We start from the raw sequence: 18,599 nt of genomic DNA, 5'->3' as shown, positions 1-18,599 counted from the left end.
TTTGAGAAATCTCATCAGCAGCTGCAATGGCATGAAAAAGATACTAAGGGTTTACAGTAACTACGTATCTATTGATGAGGCCATTGCTCTGGCAGAGGAGGCTCTGGAACTCCATCCAGAGAAGCGCTATCTGAAGAGATGTGCTGCACTCTGTCTGAAATGGAAGATCCTTTTTTTCAGGGACAGTCACACAAAGCAAAGCATGATAGACAGAGCAGTCAGTCTCCATGAGGAGGTGATTTCTCTCTACCCTTATTTTTCACTTGTGGAGAAAATAGACCTTGCAAATATACACGCAAAGTCAAATAATGGCATGGATAAAGCTGACCAGATGTACCAGGACCTGCTAATATTGGATCTGGAACCGGTAGAGAAACAGCTCCTCTACTACAAATACGCAACATATTTACACTTCGATCGAAAAGATTACGACCAGTCAGTACGGTACCACATGAAGGTGGCAGAGATACCGGTACAATCCATCTATCGTGAGAACAGCATCAAAGTTCTGGAGAAGTTCAAAAATAAAAGCCGGAACCGAAAGGGTAGAGAAATAGAGAAGTTTCTGGAAAACTTGCAAGAGCCATAGTGTTTTTTTATTTTTACAACACTGATCCTAGTTCTGGAAACAAAAGGTATTGTTAAAGAAAAATCTGAAAATACTTATACATTGATTAGTTGTGTCCTTTAGTGGCAGAAGTTTTTACAGGTTTTTAGTTAATGGGGGGGAAAAGGCTTTAAAAAACTATATATAAAAAAATATTGTCATTTGTATCACAGGCTGATCATTCAATATACCACGGGTCTTTTAAATAACATCCACTGTGACATGTTTAAAGTCATTATCATAATTATATATTACTTGGTTTATTGCAATAGATCTTGATCATATGTCGTGTTTGTTATATTCCTGTTATGTGTTGTTTCCTCTCTTAGCACTGAATGTCACGTAAGAGCATTTATACTTCTACAGAACATGAAATCTGCTTTGCTGTATGTAAAATATTGTAGTAAATTAGTCAATTTGATGCACGCTGTAAACTGAATATTAGAGCCAGATGAGTGTATGGATTAAAAGTATGTCAAGCTGTGTCTCAGTTGTACACAGTTGCCTACCAATACTATTAAATATAAAATGTGTACACAAGGAAATCATCAAGTTTTTTTGTTTTTGTTGGTTACTACACAAGAAATTCATGTATTCTACACAATGTTGCAGTACAGGGCGCGAATGGATTTAATCAGACTACAGCTCTTGAAAGCTACTGCCAAAGATCATGTTATGTTTAATTAAACAGAACCCCGTCAGTGTGAGGTGGAAACCAAACAGTACAGGGAACACCGGAAAGTGGCCAAAGAGCGGCACAATGCATGTGTCCAGGTAAGCGCTGTTCATATCAACACTGTGTTCACAACTTAATAAGTGTCTTTAAAATGATGCACGTAAAGAGTGAGTTGTGATGGGGCCTCTCGCGCTCGATGAAAATTAGGACTAGGATGCGATGAATTAAGTTTAACAGTATTTAATTCCAAGGAGTAGAAACAAAAGTTTAACAAATAACCAAAAGCTCGTGGGTTCCGTGGTGATGCAGGGCTCCGCAGGTACAAGTTCCAAGGAAACAGGTGTTGCTGCCTAACCGGTCATCAAGACGAAAAGGAACGATTTCCCCAGTACGTCGTGTTTTAGTTGCATATCAGCCAATCAACTACTCTCAAAGGTTAGTCCAACCTTTAACACCTTTCGGTTGGTCCAAAGTCCCGCTAGAACAATGGAGGGGTCGAATGTCATGAACCCCGGGTCAAAACATCACTTACGGTCAAGTCACTAAAAAAGTATTTTCACAATAAAAGTCCCGTCTTGTTATTGACCGCATTAAAGTCACTTTCACGGGCTTCAACCGGCTCCGACAGTTCTGAAATAGTAAACTAACATTCACTCCATGCACATACATAACATTACTTCTTGCCATTGACATATACATAGAGTAAACATTACCCCTATGCTTCATAACACATTAACAACAATATCAATATTCTCCCTAATATGTCCTATTAAAATATCTTTCTATATGTATTAATTTGAAGCATAAGACTCCCTCTGTACATGTGCAATATCAAAATAAACTATTACAACCTAACAAACGCTAAGTTAATATTTGGGTCAGTGACAAAAAAGGCTTCTAAAAAGGAAATGTGAGGTGGAAACCAAACAGTACAGGGAACACCGGAAAGTGGCCAAAGAGCGGCACAATGCATGTGTCCAGGTAAGCGCTGTTCATATCAACACTGTGTTCACAACTTAATAAGTGTCTTTAAAATGACGCACGCTAAGTTAATATTTGGGTCAGTGATAAAAAAGGCTTCTAAAAGGGACATTTTAAAAAAACTTACAAAATTTGATGTAATGCACATTTATTTGTGTGGAACAAGTCTCATTTGTTAAAAAACTTATGTAAAGTAGTTGAATCTATTTTTAACAGTATCTTTTTACGTCACATGCTAAAAAAATGGCAGCTGGTGCAACCACATAATTATGATAACTCAAATCTTTGGCAAGTATCTCTTGGAGTGTCTACAGTGACTGAAACATTTTTATTTTATTGATGTGTTTTGTATTTATAATAAAGTATGTATATATATATATATATATATATACACATGTTTCACTCTCTGTTTCATTGCAGCCATTTGCTAAAATCAAAAAAGTTCATTCTATTTATTATTAATGTACACTCAGCACCCCATCTTGACAGAAAAAAACTGAAATGTTGACATTTTTGCAAATTTATTAAAAAAGAAAAACTTAAATATCACATGGTCATAAGTATTCAGACCCTTTGCTGTGACATGACATGTAAAGTACTTTAATGTTTGTGATATATCTTTTTATGTTGTTGGTGGATTGCACCTTGTCGAAGGTCCCTGCACACTCCTGCTCTTTTGTTTGTGTTTGAGGAACCGGTCTGGGAAGTCTGAATCTCAATCTATGAAAATATGAGTTTGTTTCATTTCCTTCAGATGTGGCTGTAGGTTTTCAATCTGGGGAAATGAAAGTGAAGGAGAGGGAGATCACAACACACACACACACACATGCGTTCAAAGGATGGGAAGGTGCAGCCATAAATATGTGCTATCTTTTGTTTTTATTCTTTCAATTACGCAATCATGACGTATCGGTCGAAAGTCTAGGAGTGTTATTGTAGTCATTTACACGCAAATGCCCCGCCTCGTTGTGTTCGTGAACATTTAAAGCTGCGTGCTCAGCGACATCTCATCATTTCTACTCGCGAGGCCAGAGCATCAGGAGCAGCAAGCAGCCGCACTAACTCAGAGAACTGACCGAGTTGAGGAAACAGCTGCATGATGGCGTGAGTAGCTGTTCATGCGTTTCATATCATTATCATCGTTATGATTTGTTTAATATCTTATCATTGTGTCTTTGAGCCAACGCGTATTACCATTATAGATCCTTCAAGACATTGATGATGTATTCAAACACTGATGTTCAGTCTGATGTTTCTTTCTTCCTTCTTAACTTTTTTCTTAAATATAAAAATCCAGATCTTGCAATTACGAGATATTTTGTAACAGTGCCACAGAGATTATACAACATATTTTTTAAATAATGTATTTTACCTAACAATTATTACTGATCAGTTGTTTTCTTTAAGTTTCATCCGACACTTCTAAGAATATAATTCTGGTGGAGAAATGTAAAATGTATTTTATTTTCCAAATTCATAGCCTACTCACTTACTCACGTGTTCTCCTCTGGGGCTCACACTTTCCTTTCCTTCCTTCCTTCCTTCCTTCAGCCATCTTTTGTTTCTTCCTTCTGAACCCCTCCTTTTTGTTTCTCCACACCTGCATCCTACCTTTCTTTACTAATGTATTTAGTCATCACTTTGTTCATCTTTGTGTTTTCTTTCAGCCTTTTTTTTTCTTCTACTTTTTCTTTCCCACCGTGTTATTCCTAAATTCTTATACTTCTTTCCTCATCCATTCCTTCTTTCGTTACTCCTGACTTATTTCCTTCCTGTCCATTCACTGCGCCCTCCTACATTTCTCATCCCCTCCTCATATCCTTCCTTACTTCCTTTTTTCCTTGCAACCTTTCAGATCAGAAACTGTTTATTTGTCACATACACAACCATACACAGTAACTGCAGTGACATTATTTTCTTTCAAAGGAGCTAACAGATTATTATTTATTATTTATTTCCTGGGCATTCAATGCTCCTTACTCCATTTCTATCTTCTTCCCTTCCTAAACATGAAATGAACAATGATTATCCAAACATACACCCCACCAAGCATATTATATGAACCTAGTGATGTATTGTACTATGTTGTCTTTTTATCAGTTGTTCTCAGAGTAAAAAACAACTAGTGGCAAAACTGGAGGCCCTGCAGTGTCACTTCACCTGGAATATGGAGACCAACCAGAAGAAACTTTTACGTCTCAACGACATGCTGGTGGACATCGGCACAGAGGAGGGAAACAGCTGGCTGGGTCACATCTACAACCTGCAGGGGTTCATTCAGTACCAGCTGGGCTCCACCGAAGACGCCCAGAGTTTCTTCAACAAGGCTGCAGAGGCCTTCCGCCAGATGAGGAAAGCAGATGACGGTCCCTGGTTAGTGGTGAACTACGGGAACCTGGCTTGGCTGCACCACCACCTGGGAGACCAGGCAGAGAGCGAGGCCTACCTGTCAAAGGTAGACGCCTTGATGAAGAAATACCCATCACCATCGCAGGACGAGCTCCATGCAGAGACCTACGCTGAGAAAGCCTGGACCCTGATGAAGTTCAGCAACGACAGAGAGCTGGTGGCAGATTACTTCCAGAGAGCCATCAAGATGCAGCCGGAGATGGTGGAGTGGAACACCAGTTACGTCTTAGGGTTAGTGAGTGACTTTAAATACAACAAGGTGGAGGCTGACATCTTGGAGAAAATGAGAGTCGCCCAGGAACAGGATCCAGAGAACTTCTACCTCGCTGCTTGCTACCTTGAGCAACGTGGAAAGAAAGGAGAAGACGTTAAGGATGAAGCACGTGAGTTGGCCGTAAAGATTTTGAGAAATCCCTTCAGCAGCTGCAATGGCATGAAAGCGATACTAAATGTTTACAGTGACTACATATCTATTGATGAGGCCATTGCTCTGGCAGAGGAGGCTCTGGAACTCCATCCAGATGAGCGCTATCTGAAGAGATGTGCTGCACTCTGTCTGAAATGGAAGATCATTCCTTTGAGCCACAGTCACACAAAGCAAAGCACGATAGACAGAGCAGTCAGTCTCCTTGAGGAGGTGATTTCTCTCTACCCTCATTCTTCACTTGTGAAGAAAATAGACCTTGCAAATATACACGCAAAGTCAAATAATGGCATGGATAAAGCTGACCAGATGTACCAGGACCTGCTAATAATGGATCTGGAACCGGTAGAGAAACAGCTCCTCTACAACAAATACGCAACATATTTACACTGCGATCGAAAAGATCACGACCAGTCAGTACGGTACCACATGAAGGCGGCAGAGATACCGGAACAATCCTTCTATCGTGCGAACAGCATCAAAGTTCTGGAGAAGTTCAAAAATAAAAGCCGGAACCGAAAGGGTAGAGAAATAGAGAAGTTTCTGGAAAACCTGCAAGAGCCATAGTGTTTGTTTTTTTACAACACTGATCCTAGTTCTGGAAACAAAAGGTATTGCGAAAGAAAAATTACAAAATACTTATAAATGGATTAGTTGTATCCTTTAGTGGCAGGTGTTTTTACAGGTTTTTAATTAATGTGGAAAAAAAGGTTTAAAAAAACTATATTTAAAAAATTGTCATTTGTATCACAGGCTGATCATTCAATATACCACGGGTCTTTTAAATAATATCCACTGTGACATGTTTAAAGTCATTATCATATCATATTACTTGGTTCATTGCAATAGATCTTGATCATATGTTGTGTTTGTTATATTCCTGTTATCTGTTGTTTCCTCTCCTAGCACTGAATGTCACGTAAGAGCATTTATACTTCTACAGTACATGAAATCTGCTTTGCTGTATGTAAAATATTTTAGTATCATTAGTCAATTTGATGCACGCTGTAAACTGAATATTAAAGCCAGATGAGTGTATGGATTAAAAGGATGTCAAGCTGTGTCTCAGTTGTACACAGTTGCCTACCAATACTATTAAATATAAAATGTGTACATGAAGAAATCTTCAAGTTGTGTTTTTTTTGCTGGTTACGACACAAGAAATTCACGTATTCTACAAATTGTTGCAGTACAGGGCACGAATGGATTTAATCAGACTACATCTCTTGAAAGCTACTGCCAAAGATCATGTCTGGTTTAATTAAACAGAACCCCGTCAGTGTGAGGTGGAAACCAAACAGTAAAGGGAACACCGGAAAGTGGCCAAAGAGCGGCACAATGCATGTGTCCAGGTAAGCGCTGTTCATATCAACACTGTGTTCACAACTTAATAAGTGTCTTTAAAATGACGCACGCTAAGTTAATATTTGGGTCAGTGACAAAAAAGCCTTCTAAAAGGGACATTTAAAAAAAACTTATAACATTTGATGTAATGCAAATTTATTTGTGTGGAACAAGTCTCATTTGTTAAATAACTTATGTAAAGTGGTTGAATCTATTTTTAACAGTATCTTTTTACTTCACATGCTAAAAAAATGGCAGCTGGTGCAACCACATAATTATTATAACTGAAATCTTTGGCAAGTATCTCTTGGAGTGTCTACAGTGACTAAAACATTAATATTTTATTGATGTTTTGTATTTATAATAAATTATATATATATATATATATACATTTTTCACTCTTTGTTTCATTGCAGCCATTTGCTAAAATCAAAAAAGTTCATTACATTTATTATTAATGTACACTCAGCACCCCATCTTAACAGAAAAAAACAGAAATGTTGACATTTTTGCAAATTTATTAAAAAAGAAAAACTGAAATATCACATGGTCATAAGTATTCAGACCCTTTGCTGTGACATGACATGTAAAGTCCTTTAATATTGCAAGCGATGTGGGTGTGTGCGCAGGAATAACTCAGTCCAAGCCGTTCTGGGTTTTACTCATAACTTTTCTTGTCACTCCACTTCCAACTGTACCGCCAAGTCCCCTCCTCTCTTCCTCTCTCCTTCTACCCTCACCCCTCTAGGCGCCTGAACAGCGCTGACTAGTGGTCATAACTCCTACATGTAATTAAGTTTATATCATAGAATTTACTCTTACAATATGTTTGTGATATATCTTTTTTATGTTGTTGTTTGATTGCACCTTGTCGAACCGGTCTGGGAAGTCTAAATCTCAATATCTAAAACAGTAGGGGCGAGATCCCCCTAGCGACGCTGGCACTCAGTGGCACTTGCCAGTAGTTGCCACAGCTACTCAGTGGCACTTGCCAGTAGTTGCCGCAGCTACTCAGTGGCACTTGCCAGCACATGCCAGCAGATGCCACGACTAGTCAAAAAGTGCCACTACTAGTCAAAAAGTGCCACAGCGAGTCAAAAAGTGCCAGCAGACGGAGGGTCGGCCAGGCGCGTCTGCGGCATGTCTGCGCAGTGACGAGTCTGCGACGACTCAGTGACAAGCTCCACTGAAGTGCCCGGACAGCGGAAGAAATCACTTTCATGATCACAGAATGGAGGAGCTGCGGTTTAGCTAGAATCTACAGAGTTTCGAGAGAGTTTAGCTCACAGGTGTCAAACACAAGGCCCGCGGGCCAAATCCGGCCCGCCGCATCATTTTATGTGGCCCCTGACGGCTTGGAAGACATGCGATCACCTTTTCTTAAAGAAATGAAAGAAAAAAATCATTTTATTTTGAAGGTTTCAAATTAAATGAATTCATGTTGTAATATTAGAGACATTTCCTTATGTACAATATGTCTACACTCAAATAAACAATAATCAAAAGCAAAGAGAGTTATTTAACAATATGTTCGAGGAGTGTATAAAGTGTTTCCGGCCCTTTAAGAGGGCGGCCATGATGCTGATGTGGCCCACGGTGAAAATAAGTTTGACACCCCTGGTTTAGCTAGTCGTCTAGTCGTCACTGAGTCGTCGCAGACTCGTCAATGCGCAGACATGCCTCAGACGCGCCTGGCCGACCCTCCGTCTGCTGGCACTTTTTGACTAGTAGTGGCACTTTTTGACTAGCTGTGGCACCTTTTAACTAGTAGTGGCACTTTTTGACTAGCTGCGGCATCTGCTGGCAAGTGTCACTGAGTGCCAGTGCTTAAACTTTAGACTAACAGTGGCATCTCCTCAAAGGAGAATTTCATGGAGGTATAACAGTATGACATGGGAAAAAAATTAATTATATATATTTTTATTATTAAAGAAAGGCGGGTACATTATACATATCATGGTATATAAGTGTTATATATTACGAAGTGAAACGTAGTAGTAGCAAAACAATATTCAATATAGTACAGCAGTATTGTACAGCAATATCGTATTGCATATTGTAAGTAGGCCTAAGTCTAAAAAAATACATTATCTATGCAAGTCTGTGGCACTTGCCGAAGAAATACCCAGTGGCGGGCCGTCAGGGCCAGCAAGGCCTTCTCTGCTGGCCTAAACATCATCAGAATATATATTTTTTTCTAAATATATTTTCCCACAAATATGTATTCAATTATTTCCCAGAGTAAGAGTTATTCTCTTAATTTCATAGCGTTCCTCTTGGTTGCGCTGCTGCAAGCGCCAGGTTGAGATTTGGAGGGCTGGTCTTTATGTTAGATCTTTTATCCAATCATATTCAGCCATCGTGTGTTGCCAGGGGGCTAAAATCTGCCCTTAGGCCTTCAGAATCAACATTGCGGGCGCTGGTAGCTTCAAGTGAATGGGAATGACAATGTTGTGTCAACCAATCAGCTTTAGAGTTGGCTCCTCTAGGCCTTCGAGGCCCCGGAGCCGGCACAGGAGCCAGCTAGCAGGCGGAGTGCTGCACGTCTTTTGATTGGATTACCAATATTGAGAGGCGGTCCCTATCGGCAGGTATGCAAAACCTCAGAACTAGGAAACTGAATTTGATAAAGGAATTAATTCGCGGACTACAAAGCTGTTTTTCAACCCACAATGGCGGAAGGAGGAGAAGATGTCGATTGGTCGAGCATATACTTGAAATCTGCTTTGGTGCGATAATGCCCTGTTTAGTGAACAAACTAGTGCAAGTGACTTTTTTCTTTTTCCTCCTTTTTCCGATGCCGAGCGCCGCATTCTGAGAGAGATGAGAAATGAGAGTGAAATGTGTAGACTGTTGTTGTAGATACTCAACATGTTTCGGCTGTTTGTTTAATAAATATGACAAAAACGTGCTATAGAGAAAAAAATTTTTTTTTTTTTTTATTCATGCGATCTACAATACTACGCCTGCTCGAGATTGAGAGCCCTGCTGGTCTAGAGCCGCATCATATGATAGATAGTAAGGTGGGGATTAATTCGGTGGGACTGTGTAGGACCTCACTGAAGGCCCAGGCCCCAGGCCCACGAAATACCATGAAATACCCATCACCATGGGGCGAGCTCCATGCAGAGACCTACGCTGAGAAAGCCTGGACCCTGATGAAGTTCAGCACAGACAGAGAGCTGGTGGCAGATTACTTCCAGAGAGCCATCAAGATGCAGCCGGAGATGGTGGAGTGGAACACGAGTTACGTCTTAGGGTTAGTGATACAACAAGGTGGAGGCTGACATCTTGGAGAAAATGAGTCGCCCAGGAACAGAATCCAGAGAACTTCTACCTCGCTGCTTGCTACCTTGAGCAACGTGGAAAAAAAGGAGAAGACGTTAAGGATGAAGCACGTGAGTTGGCCGTAAAGGTTTTGAGAAATCCCGTCAGCAGCTGCAATGGCATGAAAGCGATACTAAGGGTTTACAGTAACTATGTATCTATTGATGAGGCCATTGCTCTGGCAGAGGAGGCTCTGGAACTCCATCCAGATGAGCGCTATCTGAAGAGATGTGCTGCACTCTGTCTGAAATGGAAGATCATTTATTTCAGGGACCGTCACACAAAGCAAAGCACGATAGACAGAGCAGTCAGTCTCCATGAGGAGGTGATTTCTCTCTACCCTGATTCTTCACTTGTGAGGAAAATAGACCTTGCAAATATACACGCAAAGTCAAATAATGGCATGGATAAAGCTGATCAGATGTACCAGAAACTGCTAATAATGGATCTGGAACCGGTAGAGAAACAGCTCCTCTACAACAAATACGCAAAATATTTACACTGCGATCGAAAAGATCACGACCAGTCAGTACGGTACCACATGAAGGCGGCAGAGATACCGGAACAATCCTTCTATCGTGCGAACAGCATCAAAGTTCTGGAGAAGATCAAAAATAAAAGCTGCAACCAAAAGGGTGAGAAATAGAGAAGTTTCTGGAAAACCTGCAAGAGCCATAGTGTTTGTTTTTTTACAACACTGATCCTAGTGTCACACCGTGGTGAAGCTTGTCTTGTCTTGGGGTTTTGTCTCGTAACTTCCTGTTTTATTTTGAAATCTAACTCTCCTCTCGTTTCAGGTCACTTGCCCTTCCTCATGTGTCACCGGTCTGATTGTCTCCCCTGATCCCTGATTGTTTCCACCTGTTCCCCATTACCCTCATGTGCTTATAGTCTGCGTCTTCCCTCTGTCCTGTGCCAAAGTGTTTCGTCTCATGGTCGTTCACCAAGGCCACATTCATAGCCACCAAGTTTTGGAAAACTTATTACCAACCTCGAAGGAGCGAGTTTTGTTATAGTTTTCATAATCCAGCGTTTGGTTTCTTAGGACATTATTTAGCCTCCACCTCTTAGGAGAGTTTTTGTTGTGATTAGTAAACTGCTCACTGACGCCTCAGCATTTTGAGTCCTGATCGGAATCTCGGCCTGACAGTACACTTTGGCCAGTATGGACTCAGCAGAGGCTGGCCAGTGGGCGGCCATGCTACACGCTCAGGAAGCCCGCGTCTCCCATCAGGAGGAGTTTCAGGCGGCGATGGCGGCTCAACTGGGTCAGCTCGTGTCCCAGGTGAGGGAGCTGGGGGACCGCCTGCAGCAGCCAACCCAGCCACCCGCGGCGCAGGAGGCTCCAGCAGCTGCCGTGGCTCCGACCCAGGGCACTCCCATGACCGGGGTGGGAATCAAGTTGGCCTCCCCGGAGCGTTTCTCTGGGGAACCAGGACAATGCAGGGCTTTTCTTGTTGACTGCTTGATACATTTTGAACAGCTGCAGGCTTCCACCACAGATAGGTCGAAAATAGCCTTCATGATTTCCCACCTGGCAGGGAGAGCCAGAGCTTGGGCCACCGCTGAGTGGGCGTGGTTCTCCGCTTGCTTTTCGCTCACAGACTTTAGAACTGCCCTCATGCGGATTTTGACCCAGTGTCTTCAGACAGGGAAAAGGCCAGGAGCTGAGCAGGCTGACACAGGGCAGGGACTCGTGTGCGACACGCCATCCGCTGCACCCTGGAGGTGGAGAGTGGGTGGGACAACACAGCCCTGTACGACATATTCCTGAAGGCTGGCGACTGCATCCAGGAGCTGCTGCTGCCAGTGGATCTACCTGCAGACCTGGATTCACTCATCTCGCTTGCCATCCGGACAGACAACCGGGTTCGTGAGCTCCGCAACCACAGAGCAGAGGGTTGACGACGGAGAGGTATCGTTCCCCTGCCCTGGGCGGGCAGGTTCCCGTTATTCGCCGCCTGAGCACTGCCTTCCTCCTCCATCACTGGAGAAGAGGAGCCCTTGCAGATTGGCAGGATGCGGCTGACACCGGAGGAGGGGCCACGCCGCCAGCAGCAGGGCACCTGCCTTACTGCGGCAAGACTAACCACCTCGTCGCCGCCTGTCCGCCAAAGACCCCAGGAGGTGAGCCAAGCCACACAGCTCGCACGGCCCAGCCTGCCACCGGTTAAGTAAACGCACCATGCCACGACTATTGACGATAAGGCACTCATAGACTCCGGGACCGATGTGAACCTAATTGACTGGGGTTTGGTGGAGACTTTGCGGTTAAGATCGGAACCCCTGGTCAGCCCCATCAAGGTCAGGACCCTCAACGGCAAAGAACTATTCAGGATCACTCACACTACAGAACTACTGGAACTGCAGATCCAGGAGCATAGGAACTCCTGAACCTATATTTATTTGAATCGCCTCGCAGACTCTAGTCCTGGGGAATCCTTGGTTATGTCAGCACAACCCCCATGTAAACTGGAAGACGGGGACAATCATGGGGTGGGGGGAGGATTGTGCGGACCACTGCAGACCTGTTTCTATCCAGGGGATTAACATGCCTTCCATTAATCACCTTTCCATCACCTCTACCACAGACTCTGAGACGTCCGACCTAGCGCTACCTCCTGCTACCACCACCTCCGAGAGGTTTTAACAAGACTAAGGCCATGTCACTTCCCCACCGGCCTTATGATTGCGCCATAGACCTGGTTTGGCTCCCCATTCCCAAGGGCCGGTTGTACTCCATCTCCGGGCCGGAGAAGGCAGCCATGAAAGAGTACATAGAGTCATCGCTGAGGACGGGCTTATCGTCCTTCGTCATCAGCAGCAGGGCCGGATTTTTTTGTAGGGAAGAAGGACGGCCCTTAGACCCTGCATCGATTACAGCCCCTCAATGCCATCACCATTAAGAATCGTTTACCCTACCTCTCATGACATCAGTTTTTGACCAACTGCAACAGGCTAAGGTATTTACCAAGTTAGATTTACGCAACGCTTATCATTTAGTCAGGATCAGAGAAGGAGATGAATGGAAGACAGGATTTAATACTCCTAGCGGCCACTACGAGTACTTAGTGATGCCTTTCGGACTCACCAATGCCCCAGCTGTATTCCAGGCTATGATCAATGACGTACTCCGTGATTTCTTAGACCTGTTTGTGTACGTGTACCTGGATGACATTCTCATTTACTCACCAGATCTAGAGACTCACAGAAAGCAGGTGTCCCAGGTTCTCCAACGATTGTTAGAAAACAGACTATGTGAAGGCAGAAAAGAGTGAGTTTCATGCCGACACCATCTCCTTCCTGGGCTTCATTGTAGCTCCTGGAAGGGTGCAGATGGATCCGGCTAAAGTGCCAGGCCGAATGGCCCACCTGATAGCCGCAAAAGGTCCAGCAGTTCCTCGGTTTTGCGAACTTTATAGGCGGTTTATCAGAGGCTTCAGCGCAATAGCAGCTCCGCTCCATGCACTCACCTCCACGGGCGCTTCCTCTGGTCCCCGAGGCGGAGGCAGCCTTTCAGCACCTCAAGACCCGCTTCACCACGGCTCCCATCCTCACGATGCCTGATCCCCAGCGGCAGATTGTGGTCGAGGTGGCCGCCAATGAGGGGATTGGAGCGGTCCTGTCCCAGCGGTCTGAACAGGACGGTAAGATGCATCCCTGCGCCTTGTTGTCGCAGCGTCTGTCGCGGGCGGAGCGGAACTATGATGTCGGCAACCGGGAGCTGTTGGCGGTCAAGCTGGCCTTGGAGGAATGGAGGCACTGGCTTGAGGGAGCTGAACACCTGCTTATCGCCTGGACCGACCATAGGAACCTGGAATATATACGTAAAGCCAAGAGACTGAATTCTCGCCAGGCAAGGTGGGGGCTCTTTTTTAACCGCTTCTCTTTTGCCCTCTCGTACAGGCCGGAGTCCCAGAACGTCAAGCCCGATGCCTTGTCACGTCTCTACGACCCCGAGCCTGTTGCCAAGGAACCAGAGCCAATCCTTCCATGAAGTGCTTCGAGAAGCTGGTTCGTTCCCACATCATCTCATCCCTTCCGCCCGGCCTGGACCGTCACCAGTTTGCATACAGAGCAAACAGGTCCACGGATGACGCCATCGCCACAGCTCTCCACTCTGCCCTGTCTCACCTGGAGGGGGGGGGGAGCTACGCACGGCTGCTCTTCATGGACTTCTGCTCGGCATTTAACACCATCCTTCCTGACAGACTGGTGACAAAACTGTCAGACCTGGGATTATCACACTCTACCTGCCGTTGGATTAAGGACTTCCTGTCTGACCGCCCCAGAGGGTGAGGATAGGTCCACACTCCACCTCAGGCCCTCAGCACGGTCCCCAGGGCTGCGTGCTGAGCCCCTACTTACTCCCTCTACACTAATGACTTCACCGCCCCACCCCAGCAACTCCATCATAAAGTTTGCTGACGACACCACTGTGGTGGGCTGCATCTCCGAGGGTGACGAGACCCGCTGCGACGAGGTGGAGCAGCTGTTTGTGTTGTGCAAAGCGAACAACCTGCAGCTGAACAAGCTCAAACCCAGGAGATGATCATCGATTACAGAAGGAAAACTGTCATCCAGCCCCTGTACATTGACGGGGACTGTGTGGAGAGAGTCTCGGTCTTCAGATTCCTGAGCGTTCACCTGGCTGAGGACCTGTCCTGGAGAACCAACACCACGGCGATCGTCAAGAAGGCACAGCAGAGACTCTACTTCCTGAGAATACTAGGAATTACCACCTCAGACAGGATCTGCTTGTGTCCTTCTACCGCTGCTCCGTGGAGAGTGTCCTCACCTATTGCATCTGCGTGTGGTTCCTCAGCTGCACAGCCGCAGAGGAACGCGCTTCAGAGGGTCGTCAACTCGGCCCAGAAGATCATCGGGTGCCCCTCCCTCCTGCAAGAACTATACAGCTCTCGCTGCCTTAAGAAGGCAGTCAAGATCCTCAAGGATCCATCTCACCCGACGAACACTTTGTACGGCTGCGCTCAGGCAGGCGCTTCAAGACTATGTATACCCGGACCAACAGACTTAAGTTCAGCTTCTTTCCGAGGCCATAAGCGCACTAAACGCTGCTAAGTTTTCAGAGAGTCAAATGTCGCATCCCCGTTCAATATGAGGAATCGTGCAATAAAAAACTTAGGTTTACACTAAGAAATATGCCTAGTTTACATACGTAGTTTATTATACTTATTTTTATATTTATATATACATCCATAGATCTCATTTATACTTATGTATAGTTCCCCTATGTCTATTTATGATTCATTCTGGTTTTTATATTGTCTTGTTGTTTTTATATTGTCTATTGTCCTATTAGCACCTTGGGATTGCATCTAAATTTCGTTGTTCCTTTGCACAATGACAAATAAAGATCATTCATTCATTCATTCAACCTGTGTGGTTGGAGCGGTGACTTGGGAAATAGAGAAGCAGGTCAAGCAGGCAAAGGGGGAGAGTCTGCCACCTAGTGGGTGCCCTGAGAATCGGTTGTTTGTTCCGGCTGAGCTGCGCCCACAGGTGATCCACTGGGCTCACACCTCGCTGCTTTCCTGTCATCCGGGGGTTCAAGGACCATGTTTGCCATCTCTCGGAGGTTCTGGTGGCGGTCCATGGAACGGGAGGTCCAGGAGTACGTTGGGGCTTGTTCGGTCTGCGCCAGGAATAAGACGTCCTCTGGGCCACGTATGGGACTTCTACAACCGCTCCCCATCCTCCCAGACCATGGGCTAACATCTCCATGGACTTTGTCACGGCCCCGGTCTCCGAAGAGTAACACCACAGTTCTTACCGTGGTGGACAGGTTTTCAAAATGACGAGATTCATAGCTCACCCAAACTGCCGTCAGCCAAAGAGACAGCTGAGATTATGATTAACCATGTCTTCAGAGTCCACGGTTTCCCTAGGGACATTGTTTCCGACCGGGGCCCCAGTTCGTGTCATGCTTCTGGAAGGAGTTTTGTCAGCTTATCGGAGCCACGAGTCTCACGCCAGGCTATCACCCGGAGGCCAACGGCCAGGCCGAACGCTCAACCAGCAGCTGGAGACCGTCTCCGCTGTCTGGTGTCCCAGAACCCTCAACCTGGAGCCGGCACCTGGTCTGGGTCGAGTATGCCCATAATTCCCTGCCCACCTCGGCCACAGGGTTCTCACCCTCCAAATGTGTGTTTACGAGCCTCCTGTCCGCGGACCAGGAACCGGAAGTGTCTGTGCCCTCCGCCCACGCCATGGTCCGCCGTTGCCGGCGATCTGGGCGGCCGACCGCAGCTCCTCATCCGCCAAGGAGACCGGGTCAGGCCGCCGACCGGAGAAGACGACCCGCCCCTGCGTACCTGGCCAGAGAGTGGCTCTCAGCCAAGAACCTCTCCCTCAAAGGCCTCTCGAAGAAACTGGCACGCCTGTGGGGCCATTCCCCATCACCAAGATTATCGGGCCTGCAGCGGTTCGCCTGCCCCGGCTCTCCGTGTCCACCCGACATTCCATGTCAGTCAGGTCAAGCCAGTCAGGAGAGCTCCATGGTCCCCCCTCCGCCCCCTCCTCCTCCTGAAGTGGTAGACGGGGTCCTGTCTACAAGGTCAAGAAGTTATTAGCTGTGCGCAACCGTCGGGGCAAGCAGTACCTGGTGGACTGGCAGGGGTATGGACCGGAGGAGTCAATGGGTCCCATCCTGTTTATACTGGATCGGTCCTCATCGAAGACTTTGTGAAGGACCATCCTGAACTGCCTGGGCCACAGGAGTCGGCCCTAGGGGGGTACTGTCACACCGGTGAAGCTTGTCTTGTCTTGGGTTTTGTCTCAGAACTTCCTGTTTTATTTTGAAATCTAACTCTCCTCTCGTTTCAGGTCACTTGCCCTTCCTCATGTGTCACCGGTCTGATTGTCTCCCCTGATCCCTGATTGTTTCCACCTGTTCCCCATTACCCTCATGTGCTTATTGTCTACGTCTTCCCTCTGTCCTGTGCCAAAGTGTTTCGTCTCATGGTCGTTCACCAAGGCCACATTCATAGCCACCAAGCCTTTTTGGAAAACTTATTACCAACCTCGAAGGAGCGAGTTTTGTTATAGTTTTCATAATCCAGCGTTTGGTTTCTTAGGACATTATTTAGCTTCCACCTCTTAGGAGAGTTTTTGTTGTGATTAGTAAACTGCTCACTGACGCCTCAGCATTTTGAGTCCTGATCGGAATCTCGGCCTGACACCTAGTTCTGGAAACAAAAGGTATTGCTAAAGAAAAATTAGAAAATACTTATAAATGGATTAGTTGTTTCCTTTAGTGGCAGGTGTTTTTACAGGTTTTTACTTAATGTGGAAAAAAAAGGTTTAAAAAACTATATTTAAAAAATTGTCATTTGTATCACAGGCTGATCATTCAATATACCACGGGTCTTTTAAATAACATCCACTGTGACATGTTTAAAGTCATTATCATATCATATTACTTGGTTCATTGCAATAGATCTTGATCATATGTTGTGTTTGTTATATTCCTGTTATGTGTTGTTTCCTCTCCTAGCACTGAATGTCACGTAAGAGCATTTATACTTCTACAGTACATGAAATCTGCTTTGCTGTATGTAAAATATTTTAGTAACATTAGTCAATTTGATGCACGCTGTAAACTGAATATTAGAGCCAGATGAGTGTATGGATTAAAAGTATGTCAAGCTGTGTCTCAGTTGTACACAGTTGCCTACCAATACTATTAAATATAAAATGTGTACATGAAGAAATCTTCAAGTTGTGTTTTTTTTTGCTGGTTACTACACAAGAAATTCATGTATTCTACACAATGTTGCAGTACAGGGCGCAAATGGATATAATCAGACTACATCTCTTGAAAGCTACTGCCAAAGATCATGTTAGGTTTAATTAAACAGAACCCCGTCAGTGTGAGGTGGAAACCAAACAGTACAGGGAACACCGGAAAGTGACCAAAGAGCGGCTCAATACATGTGTCCAGGTAAGCGCTGTTCATATCAACACTGTGTTTACAACTTAATAAGTGTCTTTAAAATGATGCACGTAAAGAGTGAGTTGTGATGGGGCCTCTCGCGCTCGATGAAAATTAGGACTAGGATGCGATGAATCAAGTTTAACAGTATTTAATGCCAAGGAGTATAAACGAAAGTTTAACAAATAACCAAAAGCTCGTGGGTTCCGTGGTGATGCAGGGCTCCGCAGGTACAAGTTCCAAGGAAACAGGTGTTGCTGCCTAACCGGTCATCAAGACGAAAAGGAACGATTTCCCCAGTACGTCGTGTGTTAGTTGCATATCAGCCAATCAACTACTCTCAAAGGTTAGTCCAACCTTTAACACCTTTCGGTTGGTCCAAAGTCCCGCTAGAACAATGGAGGGGTCGAATGTCATGAACCCCGGGTCAAAACATCACTTACGGTCAAGTCACTAAATAAGTATTTTCACAATAAAAGTCCCGTCTTGTTATTGACCGCATTAAAGTCACTTTCACGGGCTTCAACCGGCTCCGACAGTTCTGAAATAGTAAACTAACATTCACTCCATGCACATACATAACATTACTTCTTGCCATTGACATATACATAGAGTAAACATTACCCCTATGCTTCATAACACATTAACAACAATATCAATATTCTCCCTAATATGTCCTATTAAAATATCTTTCTATATGTATTAATTTGAAGCATAAGACTCCCTCTGTACATGTGCAATATCAAAATAAACTATTACAACCTAACAAACGCTAAGTTAATATTTGGGTCAGTGACAAAAAAGGCTTCTAAAAAGGAAATGTGAGGTGGAAACCAAACAGTACAGGAAACACCGGAAAGTGGCCAATGAGCGGCAC

The 18,599-nt window shown here is 44.8% G+C and overlaps 2 protein-coding genes and 1 pseudogene across 2 annotated transcripts in view; all 3 read left to right on the top strand.

The window, feature by feature from the left end:
• Positions 1–1,152, top strand: part of LOC130194155 (uncharacterized) — a 4,386-nt gene extending 3,234 nt beyond the window's left edge. Inside the window, exon 2 of the mRNA XM_056415043.1 lies at positions 7–1,152. Within this exon, the coding sequence (XP_056271018.1) occupies positions 7–589 (583 nt within the window). The 3' untranslated portion in view covers positions 590–1,152. The remainder of the gene's footprint in view (positions 1–6) is intronic.
• Positions 1,153–3,096: 1,944 nt separating this feature from the next.
• Positions 3,097–6,227, top strand: LOC130193883 (interferon-induced protein with tetratricopeptide repeats 1-like). Its single transcript, XM_056414690.1, has 2 exons — positions 3,097–3,368; positions 4,365–6,227. Exons 1-2 carry the CDS (start codon positions 3,361–3,363, stop codon positions 5,662–5,664), a joined length of 1,308 nt encoding a protein of 435 aa, XP_056270665.1. The 5' UTR covers positions 3,097–3,360; the 3' UTR covers positions 5,665–6,227.
• A 3,306-nt stretch (positions 6,228–9,533) lies between these two features.
• On the top strand, positions 9,534–10,446 carry LOC130193855 (interferon-induced protein with tetratricopeptide repeats 1B-like; annotated as a pseudogene).
• Positions 10,447–18,599: the final 8,153 nt, after the last annotated feature.

This window comes from Pseudoliparis swirei, chromosome 5 (assembly GCF_029220125.1).
Source record: "Pseudoliparis swirei isolate HS2019 ecotype Mariana Trench chromosome 5, NWPU_hadal_v1, whole genome shotgun sequence".
NCBI classification, from domain to species: Eukaryota; Metazoa; Chordata; class Actinopteri; order Perciformes; family Liparidae; genus Pseudoliparis; species Pseudoliparis swirei.
Note: the sequence above shows the minus strand (reverse complement) of the source record. Positions and strands in the feature narration are given on the sequence as shown.